The 25,166-nt window shown below is 41.7% G+C and overlaps 1 protein-coding gene across 3 annotated transcripts; it reads left to right on the top strand.

Moving 5' to 3' along the window:
- The first annotated feature begins 594 nt into the window (after positions 1–594).
- RC3H2 (ring finger and CCCH-type domains 2) lies at positions 595–23,252 on the top strand. 3 transcript variants are annotated; one of them, XM_082068079.1, is made up of 21 exons: positions 595–741; positions 8,458–8,754; positions 10,155–10,272; positions 10,706–10,939; positions 11,276–11,451; positions 11,750–11,950; positions 12,347–12,479; positions 12,721–12,839; positions 13,173–13,285; positions 13,916–14,224; positions 14,945–15,159; positions 15,966–16,393; positions 16,842–17,012; positions 17,606–17,761; positions 18,192–18,405; positions 18,563–18,647; positions 19,414–19,495; positions 19,902–20,036; positions 20,572–20,679; positions 21,146–21,294; positions 21,913–23,252. In XM_082068079.1, exons 2-21 carry the CDS (start codon positions 8,524–8,526, stop codon positions 22,109–22,111), a joined length of 3,576 nt encoding a protein of 1,191 aa, XP_081924205.1. In that variant the 5' UTR covers positions 595–741; positions 8,458–8,523; the 3' UTR covers positions 22,112–23,252. The 3 variants fall into 3 exon arrangements, 2 of the variants coding, with proteins under 2 accessions (XP_081924205.1, XP_081924206.1); XM_082068080.1 differs by having other exon boundaries at positions 21,146–21,275; positions 21,913–22,092; XR_014185615.1 differs by lacking the exon at positions 21,913–23,252 and having other exon boundaries at positions 19,902–20,031; positions 21,146–21,271.
- The last annotated feature ends 1,914 nt before the right edge of the window (positions 23,253–25,166 follow it).

The raw sequence follows: 25,166 nt of genomic DNA, 5'->3' as shown, positions 1-25,166 counted from the left end.
TCAGAAATACATATACGTTCTTCTAATCACAGTTAAATAATTCTGTGCATACCTCAGAACTTATTCTTTTGGCTGTGGCGAGTAAAGAAGATACTGCAAAAAATATATGGCAGTCATTTAGTAATGTGTTTTTTTGTCCTTGAGAAGGGTTTGGCAGCAGCCCCCGCTTGCTCGGTGGATGCCTTCTCCTCAGAATCAAAACTCCACAGGCCTTGATTAAAATACCTGGTGGGGTCTTTGTGAGCGAGCAGAGGAACGAGGCGCGGCTCCGACCCCCTCATCCTTCTGAGCGCTAGTAATAACCAAGTTAGTAATTACAGTTTAAAAAGGAAAGTAAACCATCGACAGCCGCAGCGGAGACGCGACGCTGCAGGCCGAGGAGCCGCTGGGCGGGCCGCCAGGGGGCGCTGGCGGCAGGTCACGTGGGCCGGCGCGTCTGCGCCACCGTCTCGATGGTAGCGCCCCAGCGCCTGCTCCCACAAGGCCCCGCGCCGCCCCGCCCACCGCCACGGTCACGTGCGGGGCGGCGGCGGGCGCGGCGCAGCCGTTGGGCTCTCGCGCGGCGGCGGGCGGGTCTCGCGAGAGGGGGCGGGGCGGCGCTCCCGGCTGTCAGCGCGATGAGGAGGCGCCGCCGAGGCCCCCGCCGCTGCCTCCGCCGGGCCGCGCCGCGCTGCCCGCCCCATGGCGTGTGAGAGGCCGGGGCCGCCGCCTGCTCCCGGCCCCGCCGCCCGCGCCTCGCAGGTAGGAGCGGGCTGGGCGGGGGCGGCCGGCGCGGGGGACGCGGTGACCCGGTAGGGCTCCGCCCGCCCCCCCTCCCCCAACCCCCCCCCGCCTCTTCCCCGGCGCCCTGCGGGGTCCCGGCGCTGCGGAATCCGGGCGGGGAGCGGGGCCGGGCCTCGCCCGCCGAGCGCGGCCCGTCAGCGCCCCCGCCCCGCCGGGGACCGGCCGCCGCTGCGGCGCGGGGGAGGGGGCTGCGGGGCAGCCATTTGGCGGCGGCTCCGAGGTGACGGCGAGGGCCGGGCCGGGCGCAGGTGCGCGGCTGCTGGCAGCGGCCTGGCGAGGGGGCGAGGCTGCGGGGGACCCGCCGGGCCTGCCCGCCCGCGCTGCTCCGCTCGGCGCCGGCACCGGGGCTGCTCCCGGTTACCTCGCCTGGGCCGGTGTTGTGGTGTTCTCCGGTACAGAGGAGAATCGCACCGGCACCATGGGTGTTCCCGGCCTTGTGGAGCTGTGCTTGAGGGTAATGGTGGAGAAGAGTCATGGTGGAAAATGGGCCCTGGAACTGCACCCGTCATGTCACGTTTAACGTGTCTTAAACAAAAAGCCCAAAGCAACTGACCAGGAAAAGCGTGTCTGAGTTCTGCTGATGCTTGAGGTGCACGGAGGATTTTAAGTGAAGCTTTAGACGTCAGCACAAGGCACAGAAAAAGGCAGCAGTGTCACTGGAGGGTGAGGATGATCAGTTACAGTCAGGGTTCAAAGTGGGTCGGCGCGTATCTTTAATGAGAGAAAATAATGGCAAAGTTTAGGCCGACAACCAGGAAAATTTCTGCTTGAGGTCTGTTCCGCTAGTACAAACTTAGGATTTTGGTTGGGTTTAACTGTAATTCCTGTAGCTCCTCTTGTGATCATTCTGTCATGCCCATTATAGCTATATCATAATGGTGAAACAGAAATTGAAAATAGCTCTTCAGATTACAAAGGTGTAAATTTGTAGTTGTGACAGAAAATATTTTCTCGTTTTAGATGAGAAGCAACAAGTACAATTGTAACAATCGAAATACTCTTATTTGACCTTTGGTCTGTGTTAAGTATCTGTGGAAATTCTAGAAATTGAAGGTTGAGTTGCTAATATAAGTATTATTCTGTGAAGCACTGAATTCTTAATTTTTGTAATTAATCGCTTTCCCAAGACCTGCATGCCTTGTTAACGAACTTTTCGTTGTTTCTGCAACATAAGCAAAGCTTGCCACAAGAAAAGATTTCTTATTAACTCGTGCTCCTGTCATGTTTGAGGTCATGGCCATTTCTCTCAGAAATACTCAATTCCAACAACTCTAGTGTCAGTGCTTGAGATATGTCAAACCCAAGGCCTAGTACGGAGTATTGATCACTTTTAGTCAAGGCTTTGATTTACAATAGGTGGGATATTTACGGTATCCACAGGGTAGTAGCTAGTAGTGTTTTTGTCAGATGTATGGTCTGTTTTGTTTAGTAAGATTTTGCGTACCCCTTGATGGGATCAGTGGAAGTGATCTCACTGACTGGACAATCCCAGTTAAAGAAAAAATAATGTATATCCTGGCCCTATTAAGCTATTCTGCATGAACTTTACACATGCTTTCCAGCTCCAGTGGAACCCTCTGTTTTCTTGCCCATGTCTCAGAACGGAATTGGTATTTATTTTATAAAATGTATAGTTTCAACATGGAGGTCATGGGTTAAAAAAAAGGGGGGGGGGGAGGGAGCACCAGGAACTAAACTGTACATGAGGGACCTTATTCTCTGAAAATATTAATGAAGAGTAGGGAATTCCTTAGTATATCTCTTCTTGAAGTAATTGTGTCAAAGCAGATCTGCTTAGAGATAGGTTCCCTTTCTCTGCATTCAGTGTAAGCTCAACTGATTTTGATGACAGAGAAATTTTTTCATTTATTTGCCCTTCAGTTAGTCCTGAAAAGTCAATACGGTTATAGGAGCTGAATTCGTATCAGGCTTGTGGCAAGGACAATCTCTCCTTTCAGTGGCACCTACGAAGCACAAAAAAAACCCACAGTGGCATTACATAAGTATATAGGAAACTTTTAAAATCTACTCACAGGATTTCTGCTTGTGACACTGGAACAGGAAAGAGCAAGTGTGAACTGCTGAGGAGCCACTGACTGTGGTGTTGATGTGGGGATTTACCTCTGAAGGGGGTGAACTGCAGCAGCCACTGAGCAACCGTGAACTTATATCAGAGGATCGTACCCCTGCTCACGGAGTTATTCTTCAGCTGTGTTTCAGGGAGGGAGAGGGGATCTAAGCTTTAATTGTTTAAGACAACCAGAAGCAAAGTATCCTGTAGGCATTTTGACAAAATGTAGTGTGGATAGAGATACATATTCTAGTATGTCACCAAGTTTTCTCCTTTCTGGAATTTAAATTGGCCTGTAGATACTCTCCATAGCATTAACATTGAGTGGAAAAAAAAATCATTGAAATAGTATCTTTAATAGCCATTAAAGATTCTGCTTTATATATAGAATTTGCACGTGATATAAGGAGATTTACATGTGACAGATATTATGGAACGTAGAAATAAGCAAGTCTGCTCTGTAAAGAGGATTTATTTTAATTTCAAGCCGTCATAGCTGAATGATGCAAAGCTATTATGGGGATGGCCCTTTTCTAAGCCTTTAAGGAAGCTTATTTTTTACATCTGTAGATGATGGGTGTTGAAGAGAAATGAATAAAAGGTTCTAGCCCTTTCAGAGAATAATTCAATGCTGATAACTTGATTATGTGGACGCTACATTTTTGACCTAGTCAGGATGCTTTCAGAACTACATCATTTAAGAAGGAAGGCTTGGAAAAGCTACCTCCTTGTAGTGCAAACAAATTATTAATCTGAAAAATGGAAAATTATAATGGAGATCACTTAGAAAATACCATAATCTCTGCAATCAATATTAAGAGCAAGTCAACATCAAGGACTCTTTAATTTAGTGATCAAAAATCAAGTGAATTCTAAGATTTGGATTGAAACCCACAGTGGGATTGTAATTGGACTACCTTAATTTGTGAAAATGCTGTATAATCCCAGAAGTTTTTCAAGGTTTTCCTTGGTTAGCACCGACAGAATTATTCCATGTTGCGTTCTCGTGCAAGCTCTGCTTATTAGACTCTCCTTTGCCTGTGTCCCCGGGGGAGCTGATCGAGCAGGTCTCAGCAGAGCAGACCGAACGTGGAGCTACTTCTGTTCAGCCACACGGCTGCTGCTGATCCTTCTCTTGTTTTCCCTGGGCACTTGCCTGGGCTGTGGGGACCTGAGCGAAAGCCTTCAACCCTTCCTTTGAAAAGAGATGAAACCTGCCTATCTTGCATTTTGGTTGATGCCCTGGCTCAGGGCGATGTGCAGCTTTGAAGGGGATCCCTCCCTGCCTCACGTTGAACCTGTTTGACTTCGAAGAGAAGAAAGTTTTCTCAGGTTGAACCCCATGCTGCCCAGGAACCAGGGCAGGGAGCTGGGGAGGAGGCGCTGCGTTTTATTATGCCTTGCTCAAAGAACTATACCTAGATTTGATCCAAGGGCTGATTAGGAAAAATGCACAAATGATCTTTAAAAATGAAACAAAATCCAAGTTGTCTGCTCGGGCAGCTGAAAATGAAGCTGCAGTTGTCTTTGAATATTCAGTCCTTTTATGTGTGAGGAGTAGCTTCAAGGGGAGGGACTGAAATTGCCCCATCTCTAATGTATGTGTTTGGATTAAAAGTATTTAAAAGTAATTGAATATGTATCTCATATTGTAAATGAGAAATCTAGTCACTGAACTAAGATGCAAGGTAGCACAGCACTACTAACTAAAAAATATCCCTTCCTATGTTTTTGTGTAAAGTTGTTGGTCTCCTGAAGCTGTTAACTTCTGGTGTGGAGAAGTGAACATCTCCCGGTGTTGGGCCTCTAAGCCTTGGATAAAGACAGACTGTAAGATATAAAGCACTGTCATCAGATTTCTAATCAGCTGGTCCAGACACCGTTCAGCTCAACGTGCCGGCTCAGTGTCCTGCGGGGGGTTCTGAGACCTCTCCTGGCTTAATGAGTATCGATACTGAACTCCAGAGAGCAAGTGCCGTATGTTCAGCATTGCTCTTCATAGACCAGGCCCTGTGTCTTTAGAGGTTTGTTGGAACTCCTGCAGATTTGTCATGTCCCTTCCTTCCAGATAGCCCTTTATTATATCTGAACAAAATGTGATATTTTGGGGCTGGGCTCTGGTTGGCTGGTTGTGTATGTGATGATAGATCAGAGAAGCAGGCAGAACAGATGGTGATGCTGGAGCCTTTCATGAGAAGTGTGCAAATGTGGACCTTTATCCAGATAGCAACTTTCATGGAATGTATATACATGACAGATGTGATGCATCTCTATCAGGTTGGCTCAGAAATGATCCAGAGGTCCTGAGGTTCACATGGAATAGGAGTAGACTAACCGAAAGCACAATCATCTAAGCGTGGTTTCTTTAGGAAATCAGGATTAAATTAATCACGTCCAAAGGTTGTTGAGTAAATACAATGACTTGGATTAGTTTAAAAGAATGTCATGGGATCAGATAGCTAAAAGTTAATGTAAAATAAGAACATCTAAATCCTACCACTTCCAGTGTTTGTAAATGGTACCGCTATTCAGGAAAGGTTTTGGGGCTTCACCTTCCTCCACCCCTTCCAATTTCATCAAATATTCTGGTCTAAAATTATGATGAGAAAATCAGTCATTTATCATGGTTGCTACACTCCATTGCAACCATTTCTGCAGTGGGAAAGTGTTATTGTATTAGAAACAGAAAAATTACTTAACTGTAATAGTTTTTATTATGTAATTTCTGAGCTTAGACTTGTGCATTTTTCAGTTTGTCATCTGAAGTATTACATCTAATGTAATACTATAAAATTTATTGTAACTATACTGTGTAAACATCGTCTAAGTAAAATCTCCCGTGTCTTTTCAACCTGTTTACCTTGTATGTTTGGCCAGTGTCTGCATCAGCAATTTGGGGGGGAGTTTTTTGCAGGGTGCTTCTACTAATACGTTACTGGGGAAGAGATGTCCTGTGTATGTCTAGCGATAGATAGACCAGGGGTGATGGTACAAACTGAGTATACTGCCTGTTAAAAACAACCCCAAAGTGATTTCTACTTTGCTGCCTTTATTATGTTTTCCTCCTTGTGTTTGCTCTGTTTGGAGCACTGAAGCAATTCAAGAGGACATCCCTGAAACACATTGTTTCTGACAAGGAGCAAGAATCTGTTAAACATTTGGCTTATGCTTTTTGTAGAAGGTGACATGGTAATTAGGAGATTGTTTTCTTAACACGCTGGAGTGCAAGAATGGCAGGGTAGCTGGCGTGGCTCGTGGAGTCTGGAGGCTTCTCTGTGTGGCTGTTTGAAGCTGGGGGAGTTGGGGGCTTTCCCCAGCTGTTTGCTGATTTAATTATTCTTTTTTCTTTTTCCTGTCAGGAAATCTGAAGGTCAACACATGCTTAGTGGAATCTGTCATTTATGATGATTAAATACCCAGAGATAGATCTTTAAAAATTGGTGGTGCATGCTTTAAGAATGTATTGTTTCATTTCTGTGCTGCTCAGGAAAACAACGATATTTTAAAAGCTTGTAAATAGATCTTGCAAGTCTCTGAAGTATCTGTGAAGACTGAACGTGGGTACGTCTTGGAGCGTTTGAGATCATCAGTGAGCAGGGTGGAAATGGAGACTGTTTGCTAGTGACCGGCAACATCTCAGCAGCTGAGCTGTGTGTGTCCTGGCCTTTTTGAACTCTCGCCTGTGTGAGTCATGGAGCAGCACACCGGTTTGTGCTGTTGGCCGTGTCGTGCGTTCCGGCAGGTGCAGAAGCACCGACAGCGTTCCTGGGTCAGCAGCGCTGCCGTGGGGATCGCGACACTTCTGGGCCGCTGGCACAGGGCTCTCGGGACAGCGCTGCCTGCGGAGCTTCGCGCTGCCGTTCTGCACAGCCCTCGTCCTGCTGCTCTGGGGGGGAAGCTGAAGTAGATATGCTAAGGACATGGTGGGATTCTTGACAGAGGCTTTAAAAATCTTTCTAGCTGTGTTGGCTCTTTGTTTGGTTTTGCTTTTGTTTGTTTTGCTTTTGAATTTCCTTGGTTAAAAGACACGTATAGCAATAGTAGATTAAAGGGGACTGCAGGTCTTTTTTCATCCCTGCGAGAGCTTCGCTTGTGCCTTCCTAGAAGTTGGATGAAAATCTCTTTTGCCCAATTTGAATAGTCTGGCTTGTGTTGAACGTGTTACATCAGCAGTTTGGTTTTGAAGGGACAGGTTCAACCTTCAGTGTGTTGTGTTTTACACTTACTATGGGAATTCGTTTGGGGGAGAAATTGCTGCATAATATTGAAAAGCTCACTGAGATAAGGACAGCGTGTACGAGTATCCTGTTACTTAAAGGACACTGAATGTTCGTAGTACTAAATAGAATTTCTAAACAGATGGTCATAATTAACATAAACGAGATCCACAGATAGTCTATTTGGTGTTCTAGTGATTGTTTCAATGATCTGATACTTTAGCATTAATTAACTGTAGCACAGCCAACAATGGAATTGCAGTGAAGAGTTACCAAATTCAAATGGGGAGGGGAGATCTCAGCTTCCTCAAAACAATTACCTTTTTCTGTCATGGGAGAAAAAAAAAAAACAGAACAGTAAACATGTAATTAAAACATTTGTGTATTTGCATTTCTAACAAGCTGCTGGGAGGAGCTTCTTCCCAACCTTGAAGTGAACTAACTGGTCTGGAGGTTGTGCAGAGAGTCACCATCATTGCACATCGCAGCCAAGGGTGGGGCTGCGCCTGGAAATCTTCAGCATGAAAGCTTGAATGGAAATGGTTTGGGTGAACTTCAACCTGTTATCTCTTTCAAGAACATAAGTTACATTAGATGGGGTGTCTTTCAGAACAACCTCTATAAATCCGTATTTTCTTTGTAATACATTTATGTAAAAGATTTGCGTGGTACTACTGCACTGTTTCAAGAGAAGAGACTTAGTAGTAAGCCAACCGAAGTTATTGCTTGTTTTGTCATGAGTTTTGTCCTAAATACCTGGACTTTCAACACATCAGAGGTTTTCTTGCTGTGTGTTCTTGGAAGTGGAGTTGCACTGTGTAAGGTAGAGGTGTGAAAAGCAAACCTGAATGCAGTGATCTCTGCCCTTGGGTGCTAGTGTCTGATGAAGTCTGAGTAAGGTTTGCAGAAGGAAGGTATTGTTCTACTTCACCTCAAATGGAAAGAACATTTTAACTCCCCTCCCTGAAAAAAAACCCCAAAACCGTATGTTCTCCCTACCCCAGAGCCATTGCAGTCCCAGGGCCACTTTCAGGGCTTTGAGAACGCGAGGTTAGGTGAGAGAGTGTGAGAGATGATTACTGTGATTCATGCCTTTGTGCCAATAAGTGTCTTCCTCTTCCTACGCCAAAGGTGTATTTAATCCTCTGAGAAGAACTTTAATGCCATTTATTGTGAATAGGTTCTACTTCAGTTTATGGTAGTCTGCATTAATTCAGTTCATGAGCCTTTTCTGGTACATTTATTAGACTAACACAAAGCTGTTTTTTTTTCAACACAAGGATTTATTTTTATTGTGTAAAATATTGAAGTGCTGGGTTTTTTTTAATTAAAATAATTCTAAATTATCAGAAAGCATGTTTTAAATATTCTGTTATTCACTTACAGCTGCCAAAACATAGTACAGTGAAATAATGGTCTGCTAGCCTGCTAAACAAGTGTCCAGCTTCCACAATGCCTGTGCAGGCAGCTCAGTGGACAGAATTTCTGTCCTGCCCAATCTGCTACAACGAGTTTGATGAGAATGTGCACAAACCCATCAGCTTAGGCTGCTCTCACACTGTCTGTAAGACCTGCCTGAACAAGCTTCATCGCAAGGCATGTCCTTTCGACCAGACTGCCATCAACACAGACATCGATGTGCTTCCTGTCAACTTTGCACTCCTCCAGTTAGTTGGAGCCCAGGTATGATTTAAGCAGCTTTTTGTATTGCCACTTAGTGTTATTACCTTTTACATGCCAGTTGCAATAATATGCTCATCATTTTCCTTTGTTTTAGTGTAAAAAAATGTAAGATTAACTTTGTAATATCTAGAAGTCCATACATATTCTTAAAAGCAATGACACCATTTTCAGGACCATCCTCTTCTCATACAATATTCTAGTTGTAAGCTTATTCTGGCTCAAAAGGCTCCTGAACTGTGACTGGAGAAAAATACCCATGAGGAAATAGACAATTATCTGTCACAATTGGCATTAGAAAGGTGAACCTGCAGATTGCATTTGTTCATCATGCTCTTGGCAAGGAATCTTGTTTCTACATGTCACATGTTGGGAAGTAGCGAGCTGTTTAACCAAGACTCAGAAATATATGTGTATTTAAAAAAAAAAAAGCACGGTGATGGCTTTTTGGTTGCATTTTCAGACACAGGCTAATCAGGCCAGGAATGTTCCCTCTGCTGTCTCGCAGCAGTGGCAAAACAGCAATTATATAATCAGTACTGCGCTTTATGGAGACTAAATAAGTCTGTTCACCTTCTGCTGATTCATATGCTTTTTCATGTTACTCTCGCTATACCACCTGGGTGATGCAGTAAGGAGATGCTTTTAGAGTTGCTTTTTAATGTGTTATCACATGAATTGGCACAGCTATCGGTAAGAACATGATCCGTATCAAAGTGGTTTGTTTCTCAAGTTCACATGTTCCTTTTTTATTTTTGTGTCAAATCACTGCCTTGATCTTGCAACATTCATTTTCCTTGTCTTCCGACTTCTTGCAATGTCTTTCAAACAACTTAATGTATTGTGACTAATACTCCCTCTGTTTTCATTGTCTGACCTTGTTATTCTACTTTGAGTTTTTTCCACCAAGTTAAGCTTCTGGTTCTTCTCTTTGAAGATTTTCACATGCCCAAATTATGCTTAAATTATTTTTTGACTTTGCTTTTGATTTTTTTCATGTTATTTTCTTGCCAGTTAATTTTGTCTTGTAACTTAGTCTGTCTGCAGTAGATCATGCTGATCTTGCATACTGATCATCCTCTCCCATCTTGTGTTCTTCATCTTTTAAGTACCTTCTCATTAGACCGTGGCTATTTTTTCTGTCCTACTTCTGTTCCTAATGTGTTGAGTACTAACAAAATTAATCTTGCATCACCCTGATCCTAGTCTTGAGTCTTTTTAGGTTATTCCTTACTACATTTTACATACCTTGGGTGGGTCCTGTCTTTCACTTCTCTAAAAAGCGGTGTAAATCTGCAGGGTTGTGTGATTAATATAGAGATGTTGGTACCATCACAGGCACATGAGATGGGTCAGCTGGGTATATATAATTCTCCCCCTTCCTCCCCCTTGCATTTTCTTAGGTACCTGACCATCAGACAGTAAAGTTGAGTAATGTAGGAGAGAACAAACATTATGAAGTAGCGAAGAAATGTGTTGAGGATTTAGCACTCTACTTAAAGCCGTTAAGTGGAGGAAAAGGTGAGTCTGCTGAACCGCAGAGTTTGGATGTAGCTTCTAACAGCATTGTGTTTTCAGCACTGATTCGAGAAGTCAATTGGGTAATCCTGTCATTTTGTAATAACATGTTCCTTATGTCTTTAAAAGCTTATTTACACCTGTGACACCTGATATTTTTTAAGTTTATATTATATTCTTTTATATTTAATAATATTTGGGGGGGCTAACTTTGCACTAAAGCTTGACTTTCCTCAGGGGATGGGTTTGATATCAAAACTTTAATTAAAATTCTTTTTGATAATGAAGAAGTTGCCAAAGAAAAGGAGTTGCCAAACAGAGTCTAGTATCCGAGTCCTAGAGAGAGACACGTGCTCTTAGACATTTTTGTTTGTCTTATTCAGGTAAATTTTTCTGCTTAGAAGCACCAGTTTTCCTTTTCTCTCTTTCTTTGAAGGTGTTGCAAGCTTGAATCAGAGTGCACTGAGCCGTCCGATGCAGAGGAAGCTGGTGACGCTGGTGAACTGTCAGCTGGTTGAGGAGGAGGGTCGGGTTCGAGCCATGAGGGCAGCTCGGTCCCTGGGCGAGAGAACCGTCACCGAACTGATCCTGCAGCACCAAAATCCTCAGCAGCTTTCTGCCAACCTTTGGGCTGCTGTCAGGGCACGAGGATGCCAGTTTCTAGGACCAGGTGAGGTACCTCTAGAGTCTGCAACAGAGAGTGATATTTAGCTGTACCTTTTCTTAACACAAACAACATTCTTTGGCAATTTCTTCTGTGTGATTGAATATTTAATTACTTCTAGTTTTCAACTCTTTGCCAGGAAGAGGGGAGAAAAAAGTTACAAGTTAGAAAAGTCTGCTAGTTTGAAGTTGTTTGTGGTGCGTGGTGTTTTTCCTTATGAACTGTTCTTTGAAGTTGTCGGGAAGCATTTCAAAAATTCTGGCCAAAAGACCAGATAAGCATGCTTTCTGCACAGTTTGTAGTGCAGTGTAATTTGCTATCTTTTGGTTTTGTGTGTTAAAGCTATGCAAGAGGAGGCACTGAAGCTTGTATTACTGGCACTGGAAGATGGCTCTGCACTCTCGAGAAAAGTTCTGGTACTTTTTGTTGTACAAAGGCTAGAACCAAGATTTCCTCAGGCCTCTAAAACGAGCATTGGTCATGTCGTGCAGCTACTGTATAGAGCATCATGCTTTAAGGTAAAATACCAGTATTTGAAGTTTGTTATCGTACTAGTGCAGCTCCAGAGAACCCAGCTTTCTTAGCTGGAAGTAGTGGAATTGGTAAAGTTTTGCACCTGCGATCCTGTAAAGACTTGAAGAGTTGGCTGTTCTGCCTGTGCGCTGCCAGCTGAGTGGATCAATACATGGAAGAAAATTAAGTATATGCTAAATATACAAAAGCGATACTTTTGTGATTTATGCTGTGTAACTGTCATTTTCTGATGGAGATTTTTTTCTGGTAAAGGAGGAGTATTTAACTATTGCTGTTTATTAGGTCACTAAAAGGGATGAAGATTCTTCTCTGATGCAACTTAAAGAAGAGTTTCGGAGTTACGAGGCTTTGCGGAGAGAACATGATGCCCAAATTGTTCACATTGCCATGGAAGCAGGACTTCGAATATCACCAGAACAATGGTCTTCCCTTCTTTATGGTGATTTGGCACATAAATCACACATGCAATCCATTATCGACAAGGTTTGTGAAAGGGATGGCTTTAGTATCTTTGTATTATTAGATTTAACTACTAAATGTTATAATAAAAATCAAAGAACTGCTTAACTTTTTGTCTGTTATCATATCAAATATTGATTAAAATTAGAGTGAAGGGGCTTTTTTCCCCTACTGTAGTGTATTCTTCATATGAAGACATTTTGTTTACCAGTAGTTTAATACTAATTCACTTTTTTGTGTCTTATGATGAAGCTTCATAGGGCAGATTCTGAGCTGAGAAATGAACTTTCTCTCCACTGATCCTCTCTATGCCATCTGAAGACACTGTTACATTGAGGAACTTGTTTAATGGGAATCTTTTTAAGATTAGTAGTTCACGGTTTGTAAGATGCAACACACTAACGCCTGCTTTGTTTTCAGCTCCAGTCTCCCGAGTCTTTTGCGAAGAGTGTACAAGAATTGACAATTGTCTTGCAGCGCACGGGAGATCCCGCCAACTTAAACAGGCTGAGGCCTCATTTAGAGCTCCTGGCAAACATCGATCCAAATCCAGGTGTGCAAATGAAGCTTTTGAAACCTTTCTTGATATTTTTTTTATCTAGCAAGGTAAACTATTAAGATGATAACCTCCATTCCTGCTTTCAAAATTCCCATTAATTAATATAGTATGTCATAAACCCTTCTTCAGGGCTGAGTTCTGTCCTCGTACTTGGTGTTTTGACATACTGGAAGAGTTTCCTCCTATACTACTGGAATTATTGACAGAATGACAAGCTTGCTTTTAATAATTTTAGATGCAGCATCTCCAACTTGGGAGCAGCTGGAAAATGCAATGGTCGCTGTGAAGACTGTGGTACATGGGCTGGTGGATTTCATTCAGAACTACAGTAGAAAAGGCCATGAAACTCCACAGGTAATTATGTTTAATTGTTGCAGTATATTGCTATTGATTTGAAATATTTATGGAATATTTTGAGTACTTATGGAATTTTCTGTGGAATAACTGATGATACTGCTATTTACTGCATTCAGGTTTTTGGCAACATTTCTGAATATGGAATGCAGCAGAGCTTGCTGTAGTGAGCTTGATACAGTGGCAGAGTACTTAGCCCAGCAACAAGACATTGCCTTAGTTCTCTGATTAAAGGTGCAAAACCATGGATATACTTTGTGTATTTTATGCGTATCTTTTTGTAAATGTTTGTTAGACTCTAAGAGGAATGTCTTGTGTTGCTTTTTTTTAAAGCCACAACCGAATAGCAAATATAAAACAAGTATGTGCCGAGATCTTCGCCAGCAAGGGGGATGTCCAAGAGGAACAAACTGCACATTTGCTCATTCTCAGGAAGAGCTTGAAAAGTGAGTGTGGGAGACCTTTTTTTTGGTGTTTTTTTTAAATAATTTCCTTTTTAATTTAAATCTAAGCAATCTCCATAAAATCTTGAAAACACTTTATTCTGTATATTTATTCATTCAGAAGGATTTGTGAATCTCTTGAAGAGATAATTCTTTACATGGAATTGAAGGTACAGTGAAGCGATGTCTGCAAACTAATTCTAGTTTTATTTTACCTCATGTGAAGTAAAATTTCATTTCCTGAAACTGAGTCTGTCCGTCAGGGATTTGGTTATATCACCCACAAGAGTGACAATGTTAATTACATTTTGATTGATTAAGGAATGAGTTATTTAGATAGTATGGTAACGTCTCAATTCTTGAAGCTGTTTTCACCCAAATCCATTTTCAAAGAACTGCAGAAGTGGATCTTCTCTATGAGGAGAGGTGATCGTTGGTTACAAGGAAGACATTGATGTTCTATTTGCAGATCATTGAAAATAAGCACCAGTTTTTTGAAGTCTTGTAATTTTTTTATGTCGTGTTCCTCTTATTCCCTTTCTTTTGCTAGTTTTGCAAATACATTAAACTTCACAGTAAGCACTTTTAAAAATGTCTGGCTTTGTGTGTGTTTGTCCATGCGTTTGCTTATAGATATCGCTTGAGGAACAAAAAAATCAGTGCAACAGTGAGAACATTCCCCCTTCTAAATAAAGTTGGCGTGAACAGCACCGTCTCAACCACAACAGGAAACGTAATTTCGGTCATAGGAAGCCCTGAAGCAACGGGGAAGATGGTGCCAAGTACTAACGGAATAGCTAATCTAGACAGCGGTGTTCCCCAGCTGATCCCTCGCTGTGCAGACACCTCCCTGAGAGCTCTGGAGAACACCAAGAAGGGTGGGAAGGCTGGAGCCAACAGCCAGAACGTTTCTGGATCCCCTACAGAATCACTACCTGAAAAGTAGGTAACTTTTTTTCATAAAGACAACGAAGCACAACATTTTGCTTTTAGATTATCATGGAGTTTGTGGATGGCAAACAGTAGGTGCTGAATTATGGTCCTGACCGGCCGTTGTGTAAGATCTTGTACTGCAGTGCAGATACCGTTACACAAAGTCTGTGAATTCAAGTTGTCAGAGCCAGCAGTGGTTGTTTTGCTGTTGAATGCTCCCATGCAGTGTTGATAAAATGGTAAATCTCTCCCTTTATTTTTTATTCTATTGTTCTCAGTGTAGTATCTTACTATTGAGTTACTACATTAAAAAAAAAAAAAAACTGAGAACTTGCACTTAAAATGTGACACTTCCTGAAACCAAGAGGGGTACACATAGTGTCTGGTCTCTTAATGCTGGAAACCTTCTTGGGCTTGGGTTTTCCCTTAAAACTTTTAAAATACTTCTCCAGGAAGCACTGAACCTCTAAACAACTCTTCAAAGCCTTTGTCTTTACCAGAATATAATTAAAAGTGGTGTGTAAGCTGCTGGGTACACAGCAAAACATTTATATCTGCTTTTGAGTTCTCTTAGGACAAAGTCTGAGATGTGATAATAGTGTCAGTTTGGGATATGAAGAATAAAATTCCAGAGGCTGTTATATGGCCAGTCACACATGGGAGTGTTCACAAAGAGGTGACTGAAGGAAGTAAAGATCTGCTTAATGATTTTTTGGTAATCCTTTTCAGTAAAATTGGTTCTCCACCCAAGACTCCTGTAAGCCAGGCAGCAGCTACCTCAGCTGGTCCTCCTAATATTGGAACAGAAGTTAATTCTGTGCCTCCAAAATCCAGCCCGTTTGTTCCCAGAGTTCCTATCTACCCTCCACATTCTGATAATGTTCAATATTTCCAAGATCCCAGGACTCAGCTGTCATATGAAGTTCCGCAGTACCCGCAGACAGGTGAGTGAGACGAGCGCTGAACCAAAAGTAGCTCTGAACTTTTCTCCAGATAAGCCTGAAAAAGTCTTTCATCTTAGTTTTGTGGATTTTTTTCAATATCAGCTGAATCTTCTCTGAGTGAAATACTAATCTGGTCTGGTGCTGAGTATGGGAGGGACCTGCAGTTTACTCGCAGTGTTGGTGCTTCTTGGTTTTGTGTACTGTATGTTACGCAACTTGTACCTCAGCATCCGGAAGAACTTGAACCTCAAGGTGTTTCATCTACTTTTTCCTTTGTTAGCATTTAGTTGCATTTATTTAGTCTTGCTCACCTCATGCCCTATCCATGAGGGTATCGACAGGCAGTATTCAGACCCAGAAGCACTGCATGCTTCTTCTGTGAGACCTACACGTCTTTGTGCTTGCTCAAATGTTTTTGAAAGGTTTCAATCATCTTTTTGGGTTGCAGTACGCATGTTTATGTTCAAGCAAACAATTACATGTTCTAGCATCAGGTCATTCACAAGCTCTCAAAAGAAAAGGTAGGGGCGTTCAAACATATTTATATCATAGTACATAGGAGCAACGGCAGAGAAACTCTCTTTGTCCAGATTGGGTGAAGGTGGTAAAGGGTCAGCATTACCTCTGTGAATACAGTTGTCAGGCGTGAAACTATATTCCACAGAAAAATGATAAGGGTCAGTAACAGGTTTGTAAAGTGTGACCCTTCTCTAAAGCTACTTATCAACACTATTTACAGTTTTAGAAGGTGTAAAATTCTGGGTCATTTGTGGTTACATTAAATATGCCTTTTTCCAATTTTTAAGGATATTATCCACCACCTCCAACAGTACCAGCTGCTGTGGCTCCCTGTGTTCCTCGCTTTGTGAGGTCCAATAACGTTCCAGAATCCTCCCTCCCACCTGCTTCCGTGCCATATGCCGATCATTACAGTACATTTCCCCCTCGAGATCGACTGAATTCTCCTTACCAACCTCCTCCTCCGCAGCCGTATGGACCAGTTCCTCCTGTCCCTTCTGGAATGTATGCTCCAGTTTATGACAGCAGGCGCATCTGGCGCCCACAGATGTACCCACGAGATGATATTATTAGGAGCAATTCTTTACCTCCCATGGATGTGATGCACTCATCTGTCTATCAGACATCCTTACGTGAGAGATACAACTCTTTGGATGGCTATTACTCTGTGGCTTGTCAGCCCCCGAGCGAACAGAGGACTGTGCCTTTGCCAAGGGTAAGTGAGAGCCAGCAAGGGAAGGATGTAGTCTTTATTTTGAAGGTCTTTAATGTAAAGTTGGTAAATAATTAGCATAGACCTCTTCTGTTTATTTGGGGTTACAATGATACTAACATGTGACCTGGACAAAGTTCTTGTTTTGGTTTGGTTTTTTTAACCTTAATAAACTGGGCTTGTAAAATACACCACTCTAATCTGCATTTAGATCAGATCCCCTCTGCCTCTTTAATTCCCAAGCAGGTTGCTTGAATTAACTACATATTTAAGATTTGAGTTGCCGTACATGGGCCAGGTTCTCCTCCAAACCTTGTGAAATTCTTCTAGTGACATCAGTGGGAAGGTTACAGACCCAGGGGAATTTGAGGGTCCAAGTGGGTCCCATGCAGGTGTTTGCCTTCTGTTCAGAGTATGGTCAGATATCCAGTCCTGTATTTATTATTGCCAGGAGCCTTGTGGTCATTTGAAGAGTGGTTACGATGAGCAGTTAAGACGGAAGCCGGAGCAATGGGCACAGTACCACACGCAGAAAACTCCTCTGGTATCGTCAGCCCTTCCAATGGCAACACCATCTCCAACGCCACCATCTCCTCTCTTCAGTGTAGACTTCGGAACAGAGGTGAGAAGCCAAAGAACTTTTTTCCATTCCTGTTTCTGTAAGATGCCATGTAAAGGTTTTTCTATCTGCTATCTATTGTTGATAAAATAAATCTTCTAGTGAAAAGTAGTATCTAATAATGAATGCATTCAATTTGATATTAAGGTGATGCTGAACAAGATTGCTGAAAAGAGGTCAAGAAGTGAAGTGATTCAATTTACCCTCACTAAAAGAAATGTGATTTTATTGAACTAGCTTTGTGAATCTCCAGTTTTTTTGTGTGGTCCTTTTCATTCAGGTTGGAGGGTTCCAAGTCATACTTCTGTCTGCCATTGGCTTCTCAATTTAATTACTGTAGGTGTTTGCCTGAAGAAACATGCCACTAACATAGTGACACTGATTCCAGTGTCTCAGAGCGGCAGAGCTTGTCCTTCTTTGACAGTTGCCAGCTGTACTAGTTTAAAATTTGAACAGGTTGTGTTTTCCCTGAGTCAAATCTTGAAAACGGCTGGAACTCCTTGGTTGACTTCTCAGATAATTTGATTAAATAGCAATAAATGTATTTTCTTACTTTAGTACTGAATTCGTTGTTTTTATTATTCCCTTTTCTGTAGTTCTCAGAGAGTGTCAGTGATTTGAGTGGAACTAAATTTGAGGAAGACCATCTCTCTCACTACTCACCGTGGTCTTGTGGAACTATCGGCTCTTGTATAAACGCTATCGACTCAGAGCCCAAGGATGTGATTGCCAATTCAAATGCTGTGTTAATGGTAGGGGGTTTCTGCATGATCTCTCATTAATGTAATGATGCTTACATGCTGAAGTGTCTTCTGTTTGGTTAAACAAGCCTTTAGGGAACAAAAGCCCCTTGATATGAATCATGAAATACAGCTTATCTCTGGAGGGGTAAGAGCTCATGTGTTTTGGAGACTTTCTGCCATATCGTGTCGCAGGTTTCCTTTATGCTCTGGAACGCGCTTGGAAAAGCAAAATTATTTCTCCTAGCACTGGCAATAGCTTTCTTGTGGTCGGGTTGTCATTGAAGGGCAGTAGGTAAATCATTGAGACCCATCTTGGCTCTCTAGTTGGACAGACTTTCAGCATTGTATTCAGCAACAATAATGAGAAAGTTATTGGCCAGCTGAAGAATCTGAATAACCTCAACTGAGCCCATGTGTCTTCTGTCTCCTAAATATGTAGGATTTGGACAGCGGAGATGTTAAAAGGAGAGTGCATTTATTTGAAACTCAGAGAAGGGCAAAGGAAGAAGATCCTATAATCCCATTTAGCGATGGACCGATCATCTCCAAGTGGGGTGCGATCTCCAGGTCGTCCCGCACAGGTTATCACACAACAGATCCTATTCAGGCCACTGCTTCCCAAGGAAGTGCTACTAAACCCATCAGCGTGTCAGGTACAAGTCCAGGCTTCCTATGACAACATAGCATACATCACAAGTACTTCATCCTGTTCATGCTTACTACAGCAATGAAGATGCAAAGAGCTAAAATACCTGCATATCCCCCTTCAAGAGCAGAGAAGATAATGAATGGTGTCTTAATTTGTTACAGATTATGTCCCTTATGTCAATGCTGTTGACTCAAGATGGAGTGCCTATGGCTCAGATTCTACTTCATCAGCACGTTATGCAGAACGGTATGGACTTGTTTTGGTGTGTGTTCTGTTAAAAGATTTTTCTATAGCTTGCTGTTCTTCAAAATCCTGAATGTGGGGGGGAACCATTAATAGACATTCTTAATTTAAAAGATTTTTTTCTTATCCAACATCCTCCTGCTTATTCCCCATGCTGCACGCATTGGGGTGCATGTATTTCAGAGAGCGAGCCAAGCACACCGATTTCACCCCAGGGGTATGGGAGGCCTCCCAGCCTTCATGAACTCTAGAGTGATGCCCCACTGATGCCAGCCCAGCTACAGCCCCATCCCCTTTCGAGTCTAGTTTAAAGCTCTCCAAATGAGCCCTGGTAACTCCTGTGCCAGCATCCTTTTGCCCCTGCGAGATAAACCTTTCCCACGTATCACTGTTTGGACAGGTGTCTTGTAAAACCAGCCGTTACCAAAGAACCAAAGCCCTGCCTGTAGCACCAGTCCTGGGCCAATTGTTTACAGACTGAATTTTGCTATTCCCTCCCATATCATCACCCAAAACTGGAAGGAGGAACATATCTCTTGACAGACCTAATCAAAGAATTGGAGTCTGTCCTATCCATGTGTAAAATAAGGATGTTTGCTTCATACAGTGGCTTGGGGTATTGTGGGCCCCAATGAGGATGAAGAGTGTGTTGTCTTAGTCATGTAGTTTATGTCCAAAAATCTTACTTTGATAGACTAATGAAGTTTATGGGACCTTTGATTTAGAGAACTTGTTTTTAATTCGTAGTTCTGCCTTCTTTCTCTTGAAGGGACAGGTTCATAGTTACAGACTTGTCTGGTCACAGAAAGCATTCCAGCACTGGAGATCTGTTGAGTATTGAATTACAGCAGGTAAGATCAGGTATTATACCATGTGGGGTTTTTTAATTTAAAAAAAAAAGGTGGTTTAGTAAAGTGGCTTTAAATAAACTTTCTTAGTGTATCATACAGAAAATAGTACGATTGACAAAACCATCAGTACAGGTTAACTAGACGGTAGCACCGCAACACTTAGTATGATGCATAAGGACCACTAGTGCGGGCTGTTCCATGGCGTCAGTGAGGCCACTTTTGAGAGGAAGTGGTGGGCCTGGTACATGCCAGTAGAGGCAGAACAAAATAAATGCTGTGCATTGAAGGAATTCACAGTTGTCCATCTAGCAAGAGAAATGCTCTTTTTGTAAGCTGGTTTATTTTGCCATTTGACAATCCATGGCCTAAGCATCATTGTTGGTAACTGATGCGTTTCTCTCCGTAGGCCAAAAGTAACTCGTTATTACTTCAGAGAGAGGCGAATGCACTAGCCATGCAACAGAAGTGGAATTCTCTGGATGAAGGCAGTCGTCTTACCTTAAATCTTTTAAGCAAGGAAATTGATTTGAGGAATGGTGAGGTAAAGAAAGGGGTAACTGGGATGAAACAGATCTTTTGAGGTGTTTTGTATATATATAAGTGCATGCGTTGTAACTAAGAGTTAGAACTCTTAGTTTTAACATTTCCAAATATTTATAACGTATTCTGTGCAAGTTAAGTCACTTGTTGCTGCACCTGAGATCAAGGAGGTGCACCTGCTGTGCTGCTGCTCCCATCATCCATTTACAAAATGGGAAGAATGTGACAATCCATTTTCATGCAGTTATTGTTCTTCATTCTATTTGTACATGTTGTAAGTCTAAACATTCTGCCAATGGACTCTACAGAAATTTGTTTCAATATTTATTTTCTCTCTCTTTTTCAGTACTTTAACGTAATTAGATTATCTTTGTATCCTGTGTTGTCTGTGCCCAAAGTTGTGTCTAACTAGCTCTTCAGTATTGTAGAAGTGTCCTAGAAATACGTCTTCTGCTTTGACTTTAATGGATGAGTGTTGTGTGAAGCAGGTGAAAAGCCAATTTGAAATGTACAGAACATATTAATTCTTTTTTTAGACCGATTATACAGAAGACTGTGCAGACACAAAGCCAGATCGAGACATTGAATTGGAGCTGTCAGCCCTTGATACAGATGAACCGGATGGGCAAGGTGAACAAATAGAAGTAAGTACAAAAATCTGTGTGCCTGAAGAGCTCATTGGGTCCTTTCGTTGGCTGCTAAAAAACTTCTAAAATTTCTTTGTGAATTAGTAGATCGTTGATAGCAAAGCCTTTGGGTTTTAGTCTTTGTAGTGATAACAAACATTTGCCTTATTTTAGCACTAGGGGTCTCATACTTCTCATTCAGACAGCCAGCGTTACTGACGTTAAAACCAGCTCACTGTGTTCTTTTGTCACAGCTTCCAGCAACTGATGTTTATACTTGTGTTGTCATTTGCTGCCATTTTGAATAACTGTTTTTTCCTTTTCCTATAGTAAAATGTGATAGACATTCAAATGGTATTAAATAAATATAAGGAGTCTTATGACCAGCCTCCCATTTCCATCAGCTTTATGTAGTGGAATATAATAGGAAAATGTAAAGCTGGTAGCAATGGTATTGATGGACATTTCTCCTTTTCTCCTGTAGGAGATTCTGGATATACAGCTAGGTATTAGTTCTCAAGATGATCAGCTGCTCAATGGAACAACTGTAGAGAACGGGCATCCGCTCAAGCAGCACCAGAAAGAATCTATGGAACAGAAGAGACAAAGTTTAGGTGAAGACCTTGTGATTCTGTGAGTGTTAGACAAAACAGCAGTGTCTGCCAGTGTTAGACAAGCAGCAGCAGCAGCAGCCTAGGTGAAGCGAGATTGTTTAAGGATGAACTACGTTCCTGCTCAGACTCGGATTAGACGTCTGCATTGTGTGTACATGGTGAAGTGAGAAGAACTTGTCAAGGAATAGAATTAGGTCACAAATATGAAAGTCACAAGATGGTACCGTTGTTCCTACGCATTGTTGTAATTGTATATACTGAAACACGTCACAGCTGTTAAAAATACCTTTCACATTCAGTAAGCAAAAAAATCCAAAAGTATTTTTATAGTTAACAGAAATTAAGAAGAACTTCAAAAGGTTTAATGTCATACCGTTTGCACAAATCTCCATAGAGAGGTAGTTTTTAAAATACACTATTCTAGGTTTGTATGTTCTGTAGTCTTTAACGTGTAATGCAGCCTTTGAAAATGAGGCAGACTGCATTTAACATCTTGAGCGTACCGTTCCATAGTAAGATGTTTAGCCTGTTGCTAAAAAATGAGTTTGTGTCAGTATTTATTTAATGCACACAATTCAGTTCCGGATACTTGTGCATGTACTTGATTAATATTTGTATAACTTATTTTTCTCCTCAGGGAGGAGCAGAAAACAATCCTGCCTGTAACTTCTTGCTTCAGTCAGCCGATCCCAACATCTGTTAGCAATGCGAGCTGCCTGCCCATCAGCACAGCAGCCAGTGTTGGCAGCCTCATTTTGACAACTGCTCACATTATGTCTGAGGATAAAAATGACTTTTTAAAGCCTGTTGCAAATGGCAGGATGGTTAACAGCTGAAAGGCATTCATCTTTCCAGCTTGTGACCACACCATGGAAGCATTTACACTAGCTTTTTATATATATAATATATATTATATAATGTATATTTTTTTTAAAGAAAATAATATTGGGGTCATGCATTTCCTGTGGACTCTTTGATACTTCAAGCCCCTCTCGCATTAGCATTCTGAAGAAGAAAAAACTTACTTTACTAGAGTAAGGCGTTCACTTTCCACAAATGAATGGAATTTGGACATTGTTTTACTTAAGCTTAAAGCAGCTTTTTATGAGTTTGTAGCAATCCGGTGCGGTATCTGAGCCATTCTTGTTTAAAATGGCTTCTGTAGAAAACTAACAACTCAGTTATTTAAACTAGCAGGATCCTACAATGATACATCTAGTGAAAGGAAGACTAACTTATTTGTCTCTGTTTTGTTTCATGAGAGAAGAACTTGTGTCTTGTTGCAGCTGCTTTTTCTTTAGTTGTGGAACTTGCATGGAGTATAGTTTCCAGTTGGAAGACTGAGAGGTGGAGATTTGGACTCGAGACTTGTACAGGGTTAATACACCATTAGCTTTGCACTGCTGCGTTGTGTGCAGGTCTGTGGTGCAGTGCTTTGCTGCGGCTTTTTGTTTCCATTCCCCCCCAGTTTCTGCTTTGGCGCTGTAGATACACATACACAGGCTACTTGTCCAAGTAAAGTTACCAGAAGTAAACCAAGTGCCTAAGTCCTCCAGCTAACGTACTAGGTATTGATTTCCCCAATTCATATGTGAAACACTTTTCAACCGTTTTGAGAGGTTATGCACTAATGTAACAGCAGGTTTGGGGTTTCTTTTTTTTTTTTTTTTTTATTAATTAATAGTTCTCAACTTGGAGATTATAGAATCCAGATGACTTGGCAAAAAGCATCGGGTGCTCTTGGCTTTCCTTTGAAAACCCTGTATGTAGTGTTTGCACTGACTAACAAGATGGTATTGCTGTTTTTTGTACTGTTTTGTTTTTAATTTAAACTAAATATTGGGAATTTAAGGCGGTTGTATTACCTTTGTTTAAATGTTGTTAATCATAATTTTGTATTCAGGTTTAATTTTTGCTTGTTCAGTGGCAACTTATTTTCAGAGACCTTGAAAATACAATAATATAGCATTATCTGACCTTCGCAGTACTGAGAAGTGTATGAATTTATGCCCTGTGAAGATGTGACTGAGAATCAGACATGGCAACTGAAAATTGGTTTTCATAAATACACACTAACCAGAGCCCTGGGCATATTTTTGTTGAGAAGCTTAAAAATCCACTTTTTTGGAAAAGCAAGCAGGATTCTCCCTCCTGATGATTTCCTGTCTGTGTTTGTCCTCTTTGCTTTGTGACAAGTTTTACTTTTTTTTTTTCTTTTTTTTTCTTTTTTTTTGATGTTTTTATTAACTTCTGTGAAGTTGTTTACTCTGAAAATGATACTGGAATATTTTAAGCCAAGCTGATCTTTCACCAGGTGTACTGCATGTAAGGGCTTTTCCTGCTAGCAAAATGCTTAAAGAGGATCATGTTACTGGTCGTCTGAGTTGTTGTTTTACAAAATCACAGCTATGTGGTCGGCTAAGATTTTGATACCTGTTTTGTGCACGCTTCTGGGGGGTGGGGGTTGGCATTTCCCTGAGGGTCACTGATTAGACGGAGTAAATATTGGTGTTTGATATCTCTCCTAATGAGCCTCTCCATGAAATAATTATGTTGTAAATATACCTGGAAATCCAAGGGTTAGTTTTGATATTCTGGTGTCAGTATGGAAGATCTTACACGTCTCTTTAATACTCCAATGTAAAGGAATGTATGTAGAAAAGCAGTCCAGTAGTGTGTTGTAGTTCCTTTGGCTGTTGCTGTCCCTCCCTAGAGCCGGTGCCACCGCGGAGCTCGGATTAGGCTGACGCTTCGTTTCACTCGCAGCTCCAAGTGAATGGATACAAGAACCAGACCACCTTTGTCACCTTAACTTATTTCCTATTGATGTTAACTTTAACTTAGAATGTTAGACATAAATATAATTGTTGTATATTTTATACCAAGACCATTCTGTAAATATGAATTTATATTACTTTTGAAATGCTTCTGAGATACTATTATTTGCTGTACAATGTAATTCCAAGACAGATATGCAAACAAGTATGTCTCTTTCATGGATATTTAAACAGTGAGATCTTCCATGTTGAAGGTGATGTAATTTTTTTAAAAGATTTTTAAATTTTAAATTGCTATTTTGTTACAAAAATAGAGAAAATATAAAGGTTTGAGAAGTCCTTATTTGCCCTCAGGGAAAGAGCCCTCTGTGCACCAGAACTCCACAGAACATCTTCAGCATGATCTGAGGGTGAATATATACTACATAAATTGATTGTGTATTTACCTTAACTTTTTAATTTTAAAATTACACTTTTAAAAACTTGGTTGTGCTCTGCTGGAGGAGGATTGGGATAAGCTGCTTACACACATTTGCCTGTTTGTCCAGTGAAATTACATAAGCCTGACATGTTCCTGCTGACTGTTTGAGAACAGCTGTGTCTCTGTGCTCCTGTCTGCGGCAGGAGGTCCCGCGATAAGGCAGCTCTCTAGGGTGACCGGACACTTCACATAGGAAGTTGGTTCTTAACTGAGGCTGGGGTTTTTTTAGTTGCTTATTTTATATATAGAATGACAGGCAGAAGAACTCGGGGGGTTTAACAGCATGCCAGCTTTGTCTTACAGTTGTCACACTGACTGTGTGCCTTCCAGTGCCCTGACAAGAAGCTGCAGGTGGGAACCCAGCTCTGGCTTTCTGCTTTGGTGAAGTTTCAGCCCTTGACCCTATCCAAACAAGTATGTATTCATTTGTCTGGTTGTCAATCAGGTGCCTTTGGGCTATGGAAGGGCTTATTTTCTGACACTGAGAGACAGTGACTAATCTTTGTGTGTTAATGGCAGCGATTCGTGTTTGGGTTTTGGCCTAACTTACCTGTGCTGTCGGAAAAAGGCCCATAGCAGATTGGGGAAAGAGATTGGCTCTTTTGCTTTGCTTGGACAAGCATTTTGGGTTGT

The sequence above is a fragment of the Streptopelia decaocto genome (genome assembly GCF_964273445.1).
Source record: "Streptopelia decaocto genome assembly, chromosome: 17".
NCBI lineage: Eukaryota > Metazoa > Chordata > Aves > Columbiformes > Columbidae > Streptopelia > Streptopelia decaocto.
The sequence above is the reverse complement of the archived record's forward strand: the minus strand, read 5'-3'. Positions and strand labels throughout refer to the sequence as shown.